This window comes from Rutilus rutilus (genome assembly GCF_951802725.1).
Source record: "Rutilus rutilus genome assembly, chromosome: 15".
NCBI lineage: Eukaryota > Metazoa > Chordata > Actinopteri > Cypriniformes > Leuciscidae > Rutilus > Rutilus rutilus.
The window spans coordinates 33168105-33189076 of NC_140220.1; the positions used below are offsets into that span (position 1 = coordinate 33168105).

Here is a 20972-nt window from a genome sequence, read left to right on the forward strand (position 1 = left end):
TATCTATCTATCTATCTATCTATCTATCTATCTATCTATCTATCTATCTATCTATCTATCTATCTATCTATCTCATGAAAGAGTGGCATTTGTCAAAGTGGCAGAAGGCTTCAGTGTAAAAACAAGCTGCTTTAGGAGGCACATTTCCAGGTCATTATTGTTAGGCACAAAGATAGAAACCATTTTAATTAAATATTCAGCCAAGAGTAAGGTTTATGAGTGAGCAGTTTTTGAGCGAAAAAAACTAAATTTGACTCTTTCAGGCATGTAAGTAAGTGTTAGAAGAATGATAAAAGCAGTCTGTCTCACAATGGTTTTATTTATAGTGCAACACTATATCTTTTATTTCACTGAACCATTGCAAATCAAATGAAATTATGTCTTTATTTAACCCACCCGGAATATTATCATGTCTGGTGATTGCCAAATCAAAGGGTGGACAAGCGTTTGCTTTTAACTATCAAAAGAAAGCAAAATTATAAAATAAAGATTAGTTTACATGTTCTCAAATTACAATGTTTATTTGTAGCCTACTGTTGAAACTAGTTATTTGTAATGATATTGGGTCACTTTGCAGTAAAGTGTACGCACATGGGTATATAATTGTAAATGTTGAAAGCATGAAGACTTTGATATTTCTTTTACAATTTTGGTGAAGTCTTAAAATTAGAGAAATAGGGTTGTCTTACTGACCTTTTGTATCAGACAGGCTGAGAAATAATATAGGCTACTGTTCAAAAGTTTGTGGTCAATATATATTTCAACAAGGTTGAATTCAATTGATCAAAAGTGCCAGTAAAGACTTTTTAATAGATTGTAAATCATGTTTTTTATAGATTTCCATTTCAGATACATGCTGTTCAGTATCATGATTTCTATAAAAACACTCATTCTAATAAGGAATGTTTCTTGAAAAGCAAATCATCATATTAGAATGATTTCTGAAGGATCATGTGACACTGAAGAGTGGAGTAATGATGCTGAAAACACACACAGACACACAGTAAGGAAGAGCAGTCAATGTGTATGATATTCTTTTTTTTTTATTACACCTCAAAGGGACAAATATTTTAAGACATTTTTGTTTGTAAATACACAAGCAAAACCTTTATGGACAATCATTAGCGAACTGAAACCAGATAAAATCATTTTTATACATGTATTTTACAATGGTCACTGAAGCATGTCACTTGCTAACTATAGGTGAAAGAGTATTGCTCTATGATGTATAATACAGCTAATAATTACATTTGATGTAAAAGCAAAAATAAGTTATTTAAATATCAATTACATATACAGAATGTGCAACCACAGTTAATCATTTCATATATGTAATTAAGACCCAGTTTTATATCATTTAAGTTGAAATAATTAACTGGTCATGGTTAGTTCTGTAATTAATTAACAAGTGATTATATTTTTTAACAGATTTGATATTTAAACAGCTCAACTCAACCATCAACATTTGACCTGAAAACAAACATGTTAAAAAAAGAGAGAGAGAGAGAGAGAGAGAAAAACTGTAAATGTGTTGATTTGTAATCTCATTTTCTCAACAATGGAATTAAAAAAAAAAATCATTCTTTAATAAAGTGCATTATTTATTTTTTTACAGTAACATTTCATGAAATATATTTTCGATTTTAAATACATAAAAAGCCTCATTGTTATCAAATCACTCATCTGATAGCAATCTGAAGGCAACCATTCTGATATAAAGGAATCTAACGATTCTCTACGGCAATTTAAAATGTTCATTAAATTCTTGAGCGTTACGGTCTATAAATTGTGCTGCATTACACATACAAGAGAAAATGACATGAGGGTGAAATACAATTCTAAAAGACACCGTTTCATAAAAACTGCAAGACTGGTGTCTTTCCGTAACCGGAAAAGCAAAAGATCTTTAGAAGCATCTGCGTGTACTGAAACGAGGTGAATTCTCAATCAAAACCCACCTGAGAGTGATTGTACGAGAAACTCTCTTCATTGTGCTTAATTTGGAGCAATGTAATGCTTTAAATCTGTCAGCTGTGATGATGTCATACTAATGCCTAAATGACGACACGCACATCTGTCGGCTAACCTTGTACTTCAAGCTCAGTTTTCATTTAGGAGCGAGTCTGCCAGATAAGTCTCCCTGAAAAACACACACACACAAACGTCATTTGCAATGTGTTCTGAATGGCAAACAAAATAATTGTAAATCAATCATCCTTTTTTTCCCTCACAAACAAAAACACCACAATGATGTGGTTATGTGACTTGACTTTCACTTGAAAAATCAAAACATAAATAACGCTTCACGGATCTTTCTTCCTAATCTTGAAATCATGGCTGAAGCCCCAGTTCGTGAAGGTCACTAGTGTCAGAACGCTCCTCCAAGCTATTCATTATCAGTTTTGATTTGATGGACTTATTTTAAGGCTAAGACTGTGTGCTTTCAAGAGCTTGAGGCTTTTTCTAAGATTCAAAGTGTCTTCAACACCCCAGTCAAAGTGCAAGGCAATCTGGGGCGTAAGAAAAAGAAGATAACGCAAAAATAAACACCTGTACACATTTCACTCCAGCAAGAAAATTACAGCTGTGTGATGCACCAAGTCGCATCAGAGATGAGTATGATGAGAGGTAAACAATATGCACGAGTATAATTTTCAAGATAACGGGCAACATAAATTGATACAGTAATAACCTTTGATATGCCGCAACAGCCGAGTAAGTGATGCATATTGTGTGTTTAGAAGACTGGGAAGATTAAATGTGCTGTAAATATAAAGTATTATATTAAGCGTAATACAAGGAGTGATGCTAAAATGTAACCACGAAGAAAGAAACAAATGCAACGGTTTGTACAACATAGTACATACTCGCTAAAACCGTGACCAACTATTGGCCTGAAATCAAAATGTGCATTGCTCTGAATATCCCCATATGGCAACTTCATGCTTTTGGGAATTTTAGAAACACCCATCTTTCCATATACTGTATGCTTTGAGAGATAAAGTAATATTCTATGAACAAAACCTGCATGAAATGACATTGCTTTGGCCAGGTGACATACTCTTGATATTCACGTGCTTCAATAAGCACAAAACCTTTTTTCCTTTACAGTTTTTTTCTTTTTCTAAATAAATCTCACGCTTCCCGAAAAAGCGAGAAAGGGTTTCAAAACAGTCTTCAAATTCATACAAAAGCATACATTTTCAGAAAAAAAAGTGTGCTTTCTTTCGACAGGCGGTCCTTTCAGGCCCAAACTAGGTGTTTCTATGGAAACATCTGTTGACAGGCTCACAATAACAGTCCTTGGAAGGCAGATCAGCCATTTCTGTTTCTGTAAATGCCAAAAGGCTTGAGATTATAAGACGAAAAAATTTGGGGGGGGGGGGGGAATTCGGCAGCTGTTGTCCAGGTCTGTCCCTTCACCTGGCAGAAGAGTTCGATCCATTTATTCTAGTTCATAATAGCTCATTTTAGTATTATGACTGCCCAGAGCTGCTGGCTGAGACTAGTTGGGCTTCACTGAGAAGAATACGTATGTGACGGTCCTCCTTCAAGCCAGCTTCCCTCGCTCTTGTCTCGTTTAAGGATGACACACGACCCAGCGTGTCAAAGCCTGCGGCCAATAGAGGGGCAGAATACATGGGCATTCCGATCGACACGAGCCAATCAGACACGGAGCTCAAATGAACCGGAGACGCTGGCTTCCGACACATGTCCGTCAAACCTCCCGAGGGAATCTGCAGAGAGAAAGAAAACACAAAGGCCAAATGTCAGTGCTAATGCAGTCAAGTAAATAAGAGTATCATGATCTAATTTGACTCGCGTGAACGTGCTAAATAAATCTGCGAAAGTAACTCACAGCCATGCGGTGCTCCTTACGGAGTTGTTTAACTCTGATCTGATCCAGACTGGACGCCACGTCCTTCACTGGTTGCTGGAAGTCCTCCGAGTACCTCTGTACTAAGAGCTGAGGAATACCACAACGGCCGTGCTAAGAAACAGAGAGAAAGGGAAAGATTAGCCAGGATAAGTTCGTCACCTCGGTTAAACGACTGGAAATCACCTCTAGAAACTTTACAACCCCTAAGAGACACAAGTCCGGTCTTCAAAATATAAAAAATATGAGGAGAATTGAGGAGAGTCAAGCTAAGCTGTGATTAGCGCTCAGCTAATGTAAGCGGAGCAACGTTCGACTCAGGCTGTGGACTCAATAACAACAGAAATTATCAGATCATAAACTTCACTTCATGTGGCTTTTTAATTGATTTTACGGGTGGTGGGGACCGAGCATACTTGGAAATGGAGGTTGACTCACAAACAAGCAAACTTTATGTGGCAATTATAGCATTACAAGGAGAGCGAGACTAAATTGTTTGTTTAATGTGAGATTCAGAGCTTTAAAGCTAACATCACCCTGTGTGGCGTAACAGATCCAGTTTAATCCTTTTCTGGACGTCTTTGTTAGAACGCCAAATGACCATCTTGGTTCTCTAAAATAAACAGTGTGGCTTTATAATATTGCAAACCAATCAGTTTTTTAATTGTAGTAAATCTCAACTATGGAAATACTCGGCCATTCACTTTGTAAACTAATCAACAATCCAATAGCACATGAGAGCCACAGTGTTAACGCTCCTCGGGGAAATCACACAATGAACAGCAAACAAGCTGCGAGAGGAGACTGTATATACTTTATATTACACACTTCAGCTTTAACTTATAAGCATCTGGTTAACTGAGGGATTCATTCTAAATCTACTCAAAGAGATTCAAAAATGTCTTGTGCCCAATATGGGATACATCTGATAGGCTGTGGGTCCAGGCATAATTGGATTGGCTGCCAATAAAAAGCACTAAAACTCCAGGCAGTCTGTGCGGTCTGAAACCTCAAGCTGCTCCAGTGTTTTTATTTTAGAAAGGGGACATTTTTCACCTCTTGTTCACCTTTTTGTTTGCGATAACCTCAAAGAAGTGATTTGGTATCAGGTTTGTTGATGGACGTGCAGTGGACACCAAGGACTCAAGAATATGTACCTGATTTGAGATGTTCTATGAATACTAAACTCCCTGCTTATAAATTACACAAAAAGCTAGTCTTCCAATCCTTCCCCTTTTCCACTGCTATTGCTGGCATGACTGAAAGGACTTTAAGGATACACGATATGTTATAGTTATGTCTGTCCTAAGTCATGCATTTTTAGCAATTAAAAATAGCTAAAGGAGGACAATTAATTGTACAGAGACCTATAGGTACTATACGGATGTCTGGTATGAAAGTTAATGAGTGGAAATTAGTGTTTGGATGAGCACGGATTAAAATGGATGCTTCTTTCCGTTTCTCTTGACACTTGCAAAAGAACTTCCAGCAGTAAATGGAAGGAAAAACTAAACCGGCCATGACTTTCCAGGGACAGTGGCATGGTTGAGTCAAGCCTCCAAATGGTAATCATTGTGATTCTGTTTAGACTGCTAAACTGCTATAGTGCCACCATTTCCCACACCATTTTCTCCACATGACGCATTTTATAAAAACTTGCGGTCACTTGAACATGAAGTCCATAAGCAGGGTTCCTCAAATCCCTAAAGAGTTCTTCACGGTCCTGAAGAGTTTAGCTCCAAACACAATCAAAGACATCTGAGCAAGCCAATCAAGGTCTTCAGAGTTACTAGAAAATAACAGGTATTCTTTGAGATAAATTAGAGCTATTCTTCTTTGCCTTCCAGGAAAGGATTTGAGGAACCCTGTCATACGGTGTCCCATTTGGCATTTTAAGATTTCGAAAAGTGAACACAGCATTACTTACTTTATCGGAGTATGGCTCTTCAGTGAGGTCAATCCCTTCCGAGCGCATCCTCTCCTCCAGCAGAGTCTCGAGGTCAACCATTTTGGCGTGGGAGATCTTCCTGCTAAGGGCGACTTTAGCACCGTGGATCTGACGACATGCTGATTCAGGCAGGTCAGACAGCCAGGGTGGACTCAGAGCAGTGGGAGATTCACCTGGTGATACTGGAGAACTCTCGGAGGGAGTAGTTGGGGTGTATATGGGTTTTGGGGGTAGGGTTGGGGTATTTGGCACCGAACCAGAAAGCACCAGTGGAGGGTGGCGCAGACCATTTGGCAGATGTTCTTTGGACTTTTTAGCAGGCACTGGAGGTGGGACAGGTGGCTTTTTAGGGTGAGTCCGTGGAGCCGGGCTAGTCGGGGCAGAGACAGGTTGGCGGTTTGAGATCTGAGCAGCAGGCAATTGACTGACCAGGCTGAGAGGAAGCTGTGTGGGAACCATAGGTCTCTGCAGCGAGCCTGTCTCTCTTCCAACACAACTCTGGTCCTGTTTTGATTCTACAGGATCTGTATATTTTTTTCTCTCCGGTCTGCCCCTATCCTCACTGCCACGCTGGTCCTTCCTCTGATCGAAGGCCTGCTCCCAGTGTATATCCCCCAGAGAATGAGAGCGCTTCCAAGACTCAGGGGTCTCCTGGGAGCCGTCCAACTCCTCACAGCTTCGGCTGACCAGTACGCGGGAGGTTTGTACTGCTTTGGAGCCCTTCTTGAGGCCGAGGCTTCGCAGGTTGAAGCTCTTTATGGGCCGGGGCAGAAAGGTCTTCGGGAACTTGCGTTCCTTCTTGGCCTGCTGCTGAAGAGCTTCGGTGGAGTGAGTCATGGGAAGAGTGGGATAGTCTGTAGACTTTACACCCCCACAATCAAATCCAGATGAACCACGGCTGTGGTGCGACGACTTGCGGCTCTTACCTGAAACAGAGATTCGTGCTTTCACATAAATTAAATCACATACTTGGCGCTAAGTATAACCCTGATGTCATAAAAATGATGAAAAGGAAGAGATAGTATTGTAGCAAGCTCTTCCACTTTCTCATTGATGCATTAGCCAAACCAATAATGCACACTATTATTGGTTTGGTTCATGCATTAATGAGTATTATCATAATTAAAACCAAACTACTACAATCTGAAATGTATGCTGTCAGAAAATAAAATGCAAAAAATTGCACCTTTAGGTAGTATCTTATCTACCCTCAATAGATGGCTATTACCTTAAGGGCACGTATCAGCAAATTGTGGTACTAAAATGCACACTTTAGGAGTACATACATAAAAGTCACTTGAATTTAAAAACTGTATAATTTATATGAAACATTAAATAAAATATATATTTTTTAAATGTCTCAATGTTTTAGTCATGAAAAAAGTATGTCATAAAGGTTTAGAGCAACATGAGGGTGAGTAAATGATGACATTTTCATTATTTGGTGAACTACCCTTTTAACAAGCAAGAAGAACAGAACAAGTATCTATAAAGGAAATAAAGGTATGAGAAAATACAAATGTTTACTAAACAGGTTAGTGGTAACATTGTTTAGCAGGTACCCAGAGGCATAATTCAATTCACAGTTCAATGTTTAGTGATTATCTAAGGGTTAGTTTCAAGTTAAAGATTAGGGGAGTGTTAAATGCGAGTGTTAAGGCATTAAGTGATAAAAAACCACAAATTCAGATCATATTTATTTTGAAAGTGGCATCTTTCCTGTCAATTTTCCACATCAAGTATACTTAATATGCTGAGTATAGAGTTAGTGACAGTCAAGCTATTTAAGATTCCCAGAGGCACAACATTTTGTATATTAAAATAATAATATATAATAAATAAAATGATAAATGAGCATTTATATCCAGGGATCTTAAAGATAAATGTAAATAACAAACAAACAAATGATTATGCCATGGTTGAGAAATGATGCAAAGAATCTGGAAATGAGAGAAAGGAGCCTTCAAGGCTGCATTTAAAGCATTTTTTCCTTGGGCCATTAGTCATACTTTAACAGAACCAATGACTCAAAAAACTGATGGTGACAAAGCAGCACATGCTCCAATATTGAATATAATAAGTTCTGTACTGCTGCTCTTAAAAGAAATAAATGGAAAAGTAATCAGCACAGAAAAAATTATGTCAGGAGGTGAAAAGAGATGAAAAAAGCAAGCTGACCAGAATGCTAGAGATCAAAGAATGGATTTATTTTCCACATTGGCAAATTGCACATATTTTCTGATCCGTTCTAAACACTCAAGACTTGGCTCCACACACACACATACATACATACATACGCAGACTCATACTCTTGACATACATAACAGGAGGAGGGATCAGTCAGTGTTTTAAGATGCCAGTATAAGGTTAAAAAGGCATCAGAAGAGTGAAACCCTTAAACACTGAATTTCTTTGGAAATGCAGAATGAGATACGGTCCTCTCACTAACATAAAATCCTCTAAAAATAGACTTAGTAGGTTAGCTCCTACTTTTACACAATCTACATAAAATATCAGCTTCCAACCGTATGTAGCTTCTATGCAGCCACAATATTTAGCATTTATAAAGTCTATTCTATTTTAGGCACATAAGAACTTGTGCAATATGACCACACCAAACACCACACACAAATATGGAGTGATATTTCTTGAAATGGCAAAGGGAGGGAGAAAGAGATGTTTAATAGAGTTTGAAATGAGTCTGAGGTGGTTCTGCCATGGAGAACATTCTCAAAATCGTCCTGTGTGTAAAGTCCTGCTGTGAGTTTCTGTCGGCCTCTCTTTAGATTTCTCTGAAGCAGCGGATGTATTTTGATTAGTTAGCGATGGCAAGAGTGGTTGCTGCTTTTGGAAATGTTGATTTCTAACAGAATGGAAGCAAGCAATAGCAGAAGTCTGTGTAGGCTGGATAAGAGAGTTAAAAGAAAGGGATGATGATAGAGCGCCTCTGGAAAAGAGCAGCAGAAAGAGAACAGGGCACAGCAGACGTGACAGACAGACAGGCTTGGGTTAAATCCAGATGTGATGACAGGTTCTCATTGGCTGTTAGGACACTGAGTCATGGCAGAGGCCCAGAGGTGAGAGGATGATGTCATGGCGTTGCTACACTAGGCTGGACATGGTGATGCGGTTGGTATGGAGATGCTAGACAAGCGCCTGGTTACCATTCTCTAGGTTTTCGTTGCTTTCGTAGCAGCCAGAGTCCCGTGGGGAGTCAGCCATGAGGCCACGCCCCTCACAGAGGAGTTTCTCCTGAGAGCCAGAGAGGGCGCTGCGCTCCGGATCACTGCTACCTAGAACACAGACACACAAAGTTAGGAAATACAAGTGAAAAAGTGGATGGTCCTGTCATCTGATTAACTGTCATAGCCAATGGATGCTAATGCTAACATATGGCTATGTTCATGAATTATAGACATTTGTTGTTTGGATAAACATTTAATATAGAGTGCATTTAGTAAATCCATGTGTCCGCCACTTTTCAAAAACTAGCGGTTATTAAGAATTAAAAAAAAAGAAATTAATACTTAATCTTGAAAAAAAAAAAGTACAGTGTATTCAAAAATATTAAGCAGCACAACTGGAAAATAAATGTTTCTTGAGCAGCAAATTGGCATATTAGAATGAGTTCTAAAAAATTCAGCTTTACCATTACAGGAATAAATTACATTGTAAAGCACATTAAAAACAGTGAACGGTTATTTTAAATTGTAATAATGTTTCACAATATTACTGTTTTTATGGTATTTTGGATCTGCAGTCTAATGAGCCCAACAGACCCTAAACTTTTGAACAGTGGTGTGATGTACAGTATCTCACAAAAGTGAGTACACCCCTCACATTTAAGCAAACATTATCTTCTCAAGGGACAATACTATAGAAATGAAACTTGGATATATTTTAGAGTAGTCAATGTGCTGCTTGAATAGCAGTAAATATTTACTGTCCTCTGAAAATAACTCAACATACAGCCATTATTGTCAAAATAGCTGACAACAAAAGTGAGTACACCATAAGTGAACATGTCAAAACTGTCCAAAGTGTCAATATTTTGTGTGAGCACCATTGTTATCTAGCACTGCCTGATTCCTCCTGGAGTTCACTAGAGCTGCACAGGTTGTTGCTGGGATCTTCTTCCACTCCTCCATAATGACATAATGGAGCTGCTGGATGTTAGACACATGGCACCTCTCCACCTTTCGCTTGAGGACGCCCCACAGGTGCTCAGTAGGGATCAGGTCTGGAGACATACTAGGCCACTCCATCACCTTCACCTTCAGCTTCCTCAGCAAGGCAGTTTCTGAAGCGAGGGCAACATGTTCTGCTTCAGAATGTCGCAGTACATGTTGGAATCCATGTTTTCCTCAATGAAGCACAGCTCCCCAGTACCAGAAGCACTCATGCAGCCCCAGACCATGATGCTCTCACCACCATGCTCGACTGTAGACAAGACACAATTTTCTTGGTACTCCTTACCAGGGCGTCGCCACACATGCTGGACACCATCTGAGCCAAACAAGTTCATCTTAGTCTCATCAGGCCACGGTTCCAGTAATGCATGCTCTTGGACAGGTTTGCTGTTTTCTTGTGAGCCAGCTTCAGAAGAGTGTGCGTGTATGGTCTGAGCACTGACAAGCCGACCTTCCGCTTCTGCAACCTCGTCTAAGCAATGCTGACAGCACTCATGCGTCTGTCAGTTGAAGCCAGCTTCCGCACCTGACGCACATCACGAGGACTCAACTTCTTTGATTGACCCTTGCGAGGCCTGTTCCCAGTGGAACCCGTCTTGGAAAACCTCTGTATGATCCTGGCCTGTACTGTAACTCAGTTTCAGGGTGTTACCAATCTTCTTATAGCCTAGGTCATCTTTGTGGAGAGCAACAATTCTAATTCTCAAATCCTTAGAGTTCTTTGCCATGAGGTGCCATGTTGAACACCCAGTGGTCAGTATGAGAGAATTGTAGTCAAAGCACAAATTTTAACTGCTCTAATACAAAATACAACAATTTGTATGGTCCTGTCAAGCAGACAAAAACATGAAAATGATGAATAGGACGTGTGGCTTTGCATGGTTAAACGACGTTCAGCTATTATCACTTATGGTGTACTCACTTTTGTTGTCAGCTATTTTGACAATAATGGCTGTATGTTGAGTTATTTTCAGAGGACAGTAAATATATACTGCTATTCAAGCAGCACATTGACTACTCTAAAATATATCCAAGTTTCATTTCTATAGTATTGTCCCTTGAAAAGATATACTAAAATGTTTGCTAAAATGTGAGGGGTGTACTCACTTTCGTGAGATACTGTATATGTGTGTGTGCGTACTCACTGTCATAATCCTGCAGTAGCTCTACAGCAGTCATCAGTACGGCGCGATGTTGGGGGTCTTTGATGTTGAGCTCATCTAGATCTTCTTCCTCCAGTAACTTAAACGTGTCCAGGTCTTCATAGCCATTAAATAGGAACGTTGGCATGTGCTCCTAAAATATACACACACACACACGCAGATTAAAAACCCTGTAGAGAAGTAGCACTATGTAGGACCCCTAACAGCTAAAAATACCCCACTCCACCCTAGTGGTTCAACTATTTATGTGTGGGAATGTTTCCAGACTTCAAACTCTATTGTGACAGCCAACTATCATTATAGTCCATTAACACACTAAGAAACAACACAATGAGGCTTTAAATGTGTCCTGGTGTCTATTGTGTGTAGCCGTAAGGTCTGTAATGTGATGTTATTTAGAGATGTAATAATCCAGGAGCTTGTGGGAGGTCTGAAGGGTGTGTATGTCTCTGAGTTTAAATAAAAAAATTAAATGGCATAGGGAAATGACCTCATCCCACATTCTCATAGTCACACCAACAGCATCCACTTTTTTATTTTCACATCTCTCCCCACTCCACTCTTACATTCTGTCAGTAAAGATTAAAGATGTGCCGCACACTCAGATTTATGTTAGATGATTATAGATATGCCAGTCAAAATTTAAACATGTACATAATTCATAATTCAATAAAAACGGTTGTGTGTGGTCTTTTTCTCACCTTCATGTTGATTCTCTCCAGTAGCTCCTCAACAGAGCTGGGTTTGGGCGGCCTGCCCTTCCTCCTCCGAACCGCTCGTTTGGGCTTCTCCACTTCTTCAGCCAGCACATCCACATAGATGAACTTAAACGTGCCCACCTTGTTATTGAGCAGACCCATCCAGGTGCCCATGGGTGGCTTACTGATGATGTCTATCACATCTCCTCTCTTAACAGAAAAGCAGAGAAATTGAGTGAGTTACATTAAATGAAAGTTCTTATTCAATAAAATGGAAGAAAAAAAAAAAAACACTGAAAGAAAAATAAATACTAAAATAATTAAGCCTGAAACTAAAAACAAATTTCCAAAATGAAATAAAAATAACCATAGTATTACTGTCTCGTATCACCCTAAAGCATCTTACTTCTCATATAATTTAAATGATTTAAACTCATATCAATATTTATTTATTTACTAAGTAGCTATGTAATAAGGTCTAAAGGTCTAATTTAAAAATAATGAGTATTAAACAAATAAATTTGAAATGAATCTGATTAATCTCCTGTGTGTGTTCAGCACCTTGAGCTTGAGTGAGTCTGTATCATATGGACTCGGTGTGAAGTCAGTGTGAACTCTTGCTCTGCCGCAGAATGGGCCTCTGTACGGAGGCTCTTCATCATCCCCATCCTCACTCCTCACACTCTCTCTGTTGCTGGCTGATGAGTCTGTGGTGCTCACAGTCTGTCCACCTGTGAGAGGACCAATGCAATCATCAGTCAGAGACCGCTCAGAAAAACATCTGCATGATTTGAGGCATCATTCATGTCCGTAGCACAAATATTAAAAGTTGCGATGAAATGGTAGACAGATTATCGAAAAAGGAAAAATGTAGGCAGGGACTTGGTTCCATCCATCGGTTGTTAATTGGACAGAGGCAGATCAGAATGCAAGCTTGCAGTCGATTGGCGGACTAAATGATTGGAGAAATCCGGCATGAGTCACCAGAGAGAAGTCTATATAGTTGTCACCAGAACATTGAGTTACCACATTTTGATTAAAAATTACGACGCCAAATTACAATTATAAATTAGGGTAAAAGAAAGAATGAGCAATAGTGATGCTTGCCTTAGCAAAGAACAAAAAACACACTTACTCATGGAGCTCTGTCCACTGAGGGAGCTGCGGAGACTCTCTACAGACCCTCCTGCCTTGAGTTTGGGCTTCTCAAGAGAGTCTGTGTCTGGCTGAGGAGACTGAGGACAACTGGGTGTCCCATCTGTACTGGACTATACAAAGAAAGGACGAGAGAAATTTAAGTGTATCATTATTTATGAAACAAATCAAGAAAGATAGACAGCAGATGATGGACATAATATAAAGCTCACAAAATGGACATTTGCTGCACTGCTGTAAGATCATTCTTTAGTGTGACAGTAATTCCTCTACGTCACCACTAGGTGGGACTACAACATAACATATGATTCGAGGGAGCAAAATATGAAGAACAAATGTGCTGTGTTGACACATGAAATTCTCTCATGAAATGAGCTCAACATTGACTAACACACGCGTCCTAAACGCTTTGCCTAATGGTAACTAAAACCTAATGAGCTTGTGCATGTGAAAACAGGCAGTGAGTGTGTATTCAACACCGCCCGGGAGTTAGGGTGTATTAAATTGGATGAGCTTGTATCAGGCTCCAGGCTACATAAAGTAATGTTTGACCCTAGTTTGAAACAGAAAGTGGGGCACACATGTGCTACTTTCCCCTGGAGTAAAGACAGGGTCTCACCTCTGAACAAGCCTGCTCTATAGCACATAACTCAGCACGGTCAAAGAAAGCGCATGAGCATCTGTGTGTGTACCTGTTCAGAGAGAGACCCGGTGTATTTCTTGGACATGCGTTTCCTCATAGTCTCTTTGACAGACTTGACTTTCTTCCCTAGGGAGATGCGTGATGTGGTGGGAGATTTCACAGCATCCCTGTATAAAGCCTCCTGCTCCTTATGCCAGAGAGAGAGAGAGAGACAGAAAGAGAGCGATTAAGCACAGTGAAAGCCAGCTGAACGACACAACTGAATCACAAACAACGCAGCTGCATATGAGAGCTGAGACCACGAAGAAGCGAAAGAGAGAGAGTGTGTGTACTCACGCTGGGCTCGGTCGTGTTGACCACATGGAGAGAACGATTAGACAGGTCAAATCCTCCAAAGCTACACGTTCTCTGCAGAAAAATGAAATATCAAATGAATATATTTAGAGAGAGTCATTTAAAACGATTCACCAAGTCTCAATGATTCATGCTACTCTTTACAATGGAAACCACACATATTCAAATGACGAACTGCTGAAAGAAATAATTCATGGTATGACCTGATTTCCTATTTAACTCTGAATAAAATCTTTCAGCAGTTGTTTAACATTATGTAAATAAACCGGTGCTTTCTTGTAAAACCTTGAATGAACTGAAAATAAAGCACAAATTTCATCTTACACTGCTTAAACTCAAGCGATGCATTACATTTAAATGAACTGGCTTTTTTAATTTCATTACATTTTGTTGAAATGATCTACAAAAGCAGCAGAGATTAGAAATAACCTGTTCAAAATGAATAAATAAAGATCAAAAGGTATAGTATGAGAAGCTGTTTCATGTTCCATGGAATAACATCATGCACTTTAAAAAAGAATAGCACATCAAAAAAATAAAAATCCATCAAATTTAGCATTCATGCCCAGGCTGAGAGAGGCATTTCCAACCCAAAATGGATGAAAAAGTTCACTGATGAAGATCACGGTCATGTTCACATTCACTATGAATGACGGCGAGGATCCACAGATGGCAGACTCTACAAAGCTGCAGAAGGAATTCTATATCATTTCTTTTTCTTCTTTTTCTAGCACTCTCCACTATCTCACAAGGACTGCGAGTTTCAATTATGATCTGATACACATGACTGACTACAAGAGAAATGAAAGGAGAGAAGCTCAGGATGAGGAAAGATAAAACTTTCAGTATTATCACATACTGTTTCTCTTCTATACATTTCTCAGATTATGAAGTTTTGACTCAATACTACAGTAATCTGAGTCTACGGTAATGAAAAGAGCTGACGTCTTACCGACAGTCCAGGGATCTCTAACTTCTAACTAACAATCGACACAGACATGGGTGTGATTTTTGTGTGTGTGCATTTTATGACATCACAGTCTGCATTTCAGTATCAGACTCCGTCTTGAAATATAGCTCAAGTTCGTCTAAATTGTGCCCTACAGAAATTCTCTTTAGCAGCTTTGTAGCAGCCTGTTCCTCCAGTGCAGCAGGGGGCACTGTAGATCTGCTCTTCTGGCACACTCACAGACTTCTGCTGAATGCGTAAGAGTACACGCTTGGTGCAACGATCCATGCTGGACGCCCACTTCCTGTTTGCGTCTCTTTCGTCCTCCAGGAGCCAACGCCTATCTGCTTTACTCAACGTGACGGGCCTAACCAGTCCGGTCCAGTTCAAGTGGCCATACAGGCTGCGTTCCACCACGTACGTGATGTTGAGCTCGCTAACTGCAGTCCTTCCCTTCAGACGCCTTGGTGGAAACAGCCAGCTGCCCACTACTCCGCTCCCACAGCTCTTCCCCTTCTCCCTGGCCAACGGAAGCTCACGAGTGGGAGGGGAGGCAGGCAAGGTGGAGGACGGTGCGATGGTTTTCTGAGCGTTGCAGGAACGTTGGTAGAGCAGGTGCTTGGTGGAATACGCATAATTTGGGTCTGGCTTATTGCGTTGCCACATGGAGACGGGCGGCCGCTTGGTGCTGTTAATGTCATCTAAAGACACCAAAAGGGGGTGTGGCTTTGGGCGGGGCCTAGTGAGGCCGTAAAAAGCGTAGACACTGTCAGTACTTACCCCGTGAGATAAAGATAAGGCCTTCCGCATCTCTCCGTCTGTAGCCGAGCGGGAGACTTTAGCATTGTCGTCTCCCAAACCCTCCAATTCAGAGAAAGAGGAGCCACTACCCCCCACAACACCCAGTCCGGATCCGGCACTACTCTTCCGTGGAGGGCGGATCAGGCCGTGAGGATGTGCGCCGGGGGTCTTCACTAACTTGTGTGCAGGTTTCCAGGCATCAAGGCTGCTGGTGGAGGGTGAAGTGTTTAAACTATCTGTGTCCTCATCCAGAGAGAGCTGCTCTTGGGCAAGAGAGGACAAAGAGGAGTCTGTGCACTGGGCCGGCTTCTTGTGGATTTCTGCATACAGTGCGTTTATGTCATCACATAAAGGAGCTGCATCTAGACTGAGCGAATCTGCAAGAAAAGGAAGATCAAACTAAAACTTCTATAAACTGAAATATAATGACTTTGAATACACTGAATGATCTCTATCCTACAGCAGATATTAAAATTCTATACTATTTTGTCTAAATACCGTTTGAGTTCTAGCTAAAAGTTTGAGGTCGGTAATTTTTTTTCAATGTTTTTGAAAGTCTTTCATTTTCATATTTCTTTCAGGATTTTTTGATGAATAGAAAGTTGAAATGAACAGCATTTATTTGAAATAAAACATCTTTTATAACATTAAATGTCTTTACTCTCCTTTTTCGATCAATTTAATGTATCCTATTTTCTTAAATTGTTAGTGTAAATTAAATATAAATAACTAAAAGCTGTTTTAAATGCTACCACTGAATTTTAGGCGTCACAACAGTGTAATGTACACCATGAAAAATGGATATACATTGAGACTTGCTAAAAATTACATTGAACAGTATCATAAGAATATTCTCATAATAAACATCAGTTAATGCCAGATAAACAATATTCTCTTCCAGCTACCTTGTGAGCCATGTCTTTTGCTGTCATCCACTTTGATGAGTTTCTTACGAACACGTCGAGTCGAGTTGACCAGCTTGTGAAGCCTCTTGAATTTCGAGTCTTCCTGCTCATCATCTGACTGCTCCACGGACTAGAAAGGGAAAAGTCAGCTTCAATATTAAATCACCCCCTAGAAACATGCATACACACAACATCTCTTCAATATAGACATACACACAAAAAAGAAAATGATGGTTTCAATTGGTATGAACAGATTATGACAAGTTTAGGATGGGCTCTTGCTATTAAGGACTTATGAAAACAATGCAGTATGGAGTTACGTGTTAAGAAGTTGTGAGTCCAAGAAACACACACAAGTCCTGTTTTGGGACATAACAGATGAGTATGAGAGAGCATTTGTGGTGGAATAAATACATTTGATCTGAAATGAATATTTCAGATAGGGACTAAACTGTTGAGATGATTTATGACTCCCTCCCCCAGCCTAAAAATATATATATATAAAATATATAACAAGAAAAATAACATTAAAACATCTGACAGTTAACACAGGAGGGGTATAATTTATGATACTGAAACCTCTCATCCACAAAGACAAAGCCTCTTTAATCCTTTTTATCCAAGTCCCAGACTAGCAAATTACAAACTCAAAATACATTTTGTTCTCTGCAAAAGTACACCACATTATGGGATGACATGGTATTATTTTGACTAACAGGATATAATCGGTGATAACCACAGACTGTTTTTAAATAACCAGGAGAGATTGAGCTGTTTTGACCAAAATGAATGATTGGCAAATATATCTGGTCATCCTAACAATCCACACACTTAAGTGCTCAACTGAGATGTTGAGGTTGAAAGGGATCTTTTACTGGAAACCTAAAGCTCACCCACATAAACACAAAATCTCACTGGTTTACCATTGGTATTGAATAATCTTTCGTAATTATTCAAGGCCACAACGGCCACCAGCCAAAAGGAAGAGTCGTCGATCGCGATGGACACGAAATAGAGGATTTGGACAAACGACAGCACGAATCAAAGAGCTCAAAGTGTATTCCGTGATGCAAAACTACAATGTCTACTGCTCAAATCCAGTCACCAGCAAGTTTACTAAACCATATTTCAAACAAGAGCAAAGGACAAAAGAAAGGAGAAAGAAATGTGTCCAGTGTTCCTACCAGCAGTAGTTTCCTCGAGGACAGATGTTAGCAACACCATCTCACACCAAGATGAATACAAACAAATTTTTGAAGAAAACTCTGCAATATCTGGAGGCTGGGGCAAAAGGCGTGAGCTTGGGCGTCCGGGAACACAGCGAGGTCTCCCATATGACCCCTGAACATCCTTAATGGTCTTCAGAGGAGAGAAGGAATGTGGGCCAGAGAGAAGAAAGGCTGGCCTGGTTGCAGTCCATTCATATAGAGATACAGTACATCCTCTGTGATAGTGGATGCTGGCACTGATCCCACATCAGCTTACTCTGGCGGAGCTGTGATGGGTCACTATATTGAGTGCAGTTGACACTGATCTCATGACAGGGGAACCCTGCAGACACACAGTGAGCTCTGGGTGTTCTGATTAGTGTTAAACTGAGCTCAGATCAGCATGGATGCCCAGAGAGAGTTGTGCCCATCGGTTTAACCGTTAGCAGACTAGCGCTGACCTATTTCCATTTATAAATAGGAGATCATCCACCCAGAGGCCAAGATTCCTACAGAGATCCACTTTCCCATTCAGACGCTGAGATTCAATTTGCACATGCTTATGTGTGCCAATGACAGACAGGAGGAAATGTGTGTGTGCGCGTTTCAGAAACAGCCTTGGGGGTTCAGAGATACAGGGTCTTTTTTAATGAATAAGACTTTCTTACCTCATTTCCTTTCCTTTTGCAATCATGAGTAAAACGGTACAATGGGAGAATCTCAAGAATAAATGTCATCATATTTCACCCCAATAAAATAATAAATTACTTTTGCATATTTAATATTATACTTTTATGTATATTATATACATCGTGTAAAATAATATACTATTATGTGTGTGTGTGGGGATATATACTACAGAGACAGACATACAAAGATTTATCTATAATTTGAAAGTTTAATGTGCATTAAAATACTTTTATTTTGGCGTTAAATATATCCTGGACATTTCTTGACACACAGATGCACAGAAAGCGCGGCAGCAGGGACGGGCAGTGACTTCTCTGAGCGGACACAAGGATTTGCTGGACGAGTGAGTCATTCTGTAGCTGTAAGCGCTGAGCGAAGCAGTGCTGTGGTTTGTTAACATCAAAAAGCATTGCAAAAACAGCTTAGCTGTTGACCATTAGAACAGGAGGTATATGTTTACTTGCAGAGGCTGGAAGCTGCTCAAAGTTTCCATGATAACTATGTGTGTATTAGTGTACTGGAAGCTTATTTCTCGAAAAGGGAGAACTAAATCCACCAAACCTTTCAAGGTTTTAACCAAGAACAATTCATGCAGAGCTTGGGACGGCCCTGTGCGCAGGCACGCACATACACCATATACAAAGCAGTAACTGGAACCAAAATAGTGTGACATATCAAACTGATTGCAGTGGTTTGTTGGTTTCAAAGCAGAAGAAAAAGCCAGGAGGCAAAAAAAAAAAAATCCATATTACCCTTCAGTTAAGACGCACATTATGACCTCTTTGAACAAGGGATGTTTAGTGTGCCAGCTCCCCATGCCAAGTAGAAATGACATCATTACTAGGGGACTTACAGTGAGCCGCCAGTGCCAGATGCTCATTACAACTGAGCCATTACAACATCAGCGGCTCCTCATGAACACACATGACATATCAGCTTTTCAGATAATTCTTTAGTTGATTCAATGGTTTATAATTTCTGATTAAAGATGCACTCAGTAAATTTCCTACATTTAAAAACCGTTACCTCTACAGAAATTAATAGTATTGCAAAAATGTGGTTAAAATGATGTACATGAGACTATATGAGAACTCTAGTCATATCAGCTTTTTTTCATTTTTTAAGTTTTATTTTACTTAAGAGTTGGTCATCATGTTAGGATCACATGACCAGCCTAATAATACTCAGGGCTGACTGCAGGTAAAACATTTTGATAGATACAACTTTTTTGTGTGATACAACATTCACATCCCTAAGTATGGATATAAATTCATAAAGACTACCATATTTGCCTGATCAGATCAGTATACATTCTGAGTGCACCTTTAATGTATGACGACTACAAAGCATCCTAAGCTTTGTACATCCTAATGTTTCCAACAAATGAAAGTGTGTGTTCAGTGTGGTTATGGCAGAAATGGGGATGAACTGGGTTGACGTACAGACCGCCACTGCATGAGTTTATAAACCACAATGTCACTAGTCTGAAGAGATTTAACTCCACACACACCAATATATTGTCAGTACAGTGAGAGACATTACTAACACTTACTGATGGGGGAAAATAAACTTTGATGTGACTGAATGAGGTTATGTTATAAACACACCCACTCAGGTCTACAGTCTGGGTGGTTGGGTATAGTACTTACATTGCAGGCGGAGGAGAGGTTAACAGTGGGACTGGATCCATCAGTCCACTCTGCTGTGTCTGTACTGCTGCTCAACTGTCTGTTCCTTTCATATTCCTTTAACTATGGAGAACAAGAGGTCAAAGAGAGCCGCCCCCTCGCCCTCAAACTCACACACCCTATCTGTTACAGAAATACAGTCTGAGAATACCCCACACAAGCATGTATACACACACACACACAAAACACAGGCACATATGAAGGCGTCATGTCCATTTTCTTATGTATTAATCATTAGTATTTATTTAAACAAATCAAAAGTTTGGGGTCAGTGAGATTAATTTTTTTTTTTTAAGAAGAAATGTATAATTTCGTACAACCCCTAACTTTTGAAAGGCTGTGTATTTATAGGCATACGTACATAAATACAATAAAATGCATTAAATATATATATTTTTATATATAATTAAAATTAATTATTTCGGTTAAAACAAGCATGATTAAACCCCACCCTTAAGTCACCCCAATTTAATTTTTTTGATTATAATCATTATGATCATTGGCTGATCCCAGGTCCATTTTCATGCTACACAAACACTGCACCACTAGACTTTCCTATCTTAAACTCATTAAAAAATAAATAGGTGCATGATGCCCAAGGACACACAGAAATAAACTACAAAAAGACAGAACACAGAACAAGTAAAGCAACATTAATAAAAAAAATATATAATAATAAAATAAAAAGACAAATTTGCATTCA

The 20972-nt window shown here is 39.6% G+C and overlaps 1 protein-coding gene across 11 annotated transcripts in view; it reads right to left on the bottom strand.

Moving 5' to 3' along the window:
* Positions 1–1586: 1586 nt before the first annotated feature.
* sash1a (SAM and SH3 domain containing 1a) overlaps positions 1587–20972 on the bottom strand; it is a 234059-nt gene continuing 214673 nt past the window's right edge. For 5 of the 11 annotated variants that reach the window (XM_084431974.1, XM_084431970.1, XM_084431971.1 and 2 more), the window contains 13 exons: positions 20231–20332; positions 16684–16813; positions 15758–16155; positions 14011–14082; positions 13724–13861; positions 13012–13144; positions 12438–12607; positions 11880–12086; positions 11161–11311; positions 8990–9118; positions 5805–6751; positions 3860–3991; positions 1587–3737 (listed from right to left, as the gene is read on the bottom strand). In XM_084431974.1, the coding sequence (XP_084288100.1) occupies positions 3477–3737; positions 3860–3991; positions 5805–6751; positions 8990–9118; positions 11161–11311; positions 11880–12086; positions 12438–12607; positions 13012–13144; positions 13724–13861; positions 14011–14082; positions 15758–16155; positions 16684–16813; positions 20231–20332 (2970 nt within the window). In that variant the 3' untranslated portion in view covers positions 1587–3476. The remainder of the gene's footprint in view (positions 3738–3859; positions 3992–5804; positions 6752–8989; positions 9119–11160; positions 11312–11879; positions 12087–12437; positions 12608–13011; positions 13145–13723; positions 13862–14010; positions 14083–15757; positions 16156–16683; positions 16814–20230; positions 20333–20972) is intronic. The other 6 variants (XM_084431973.1, XM_084431977.1, XM_084431975.1 and 3 more) reach the window with 4 other exon arrangements.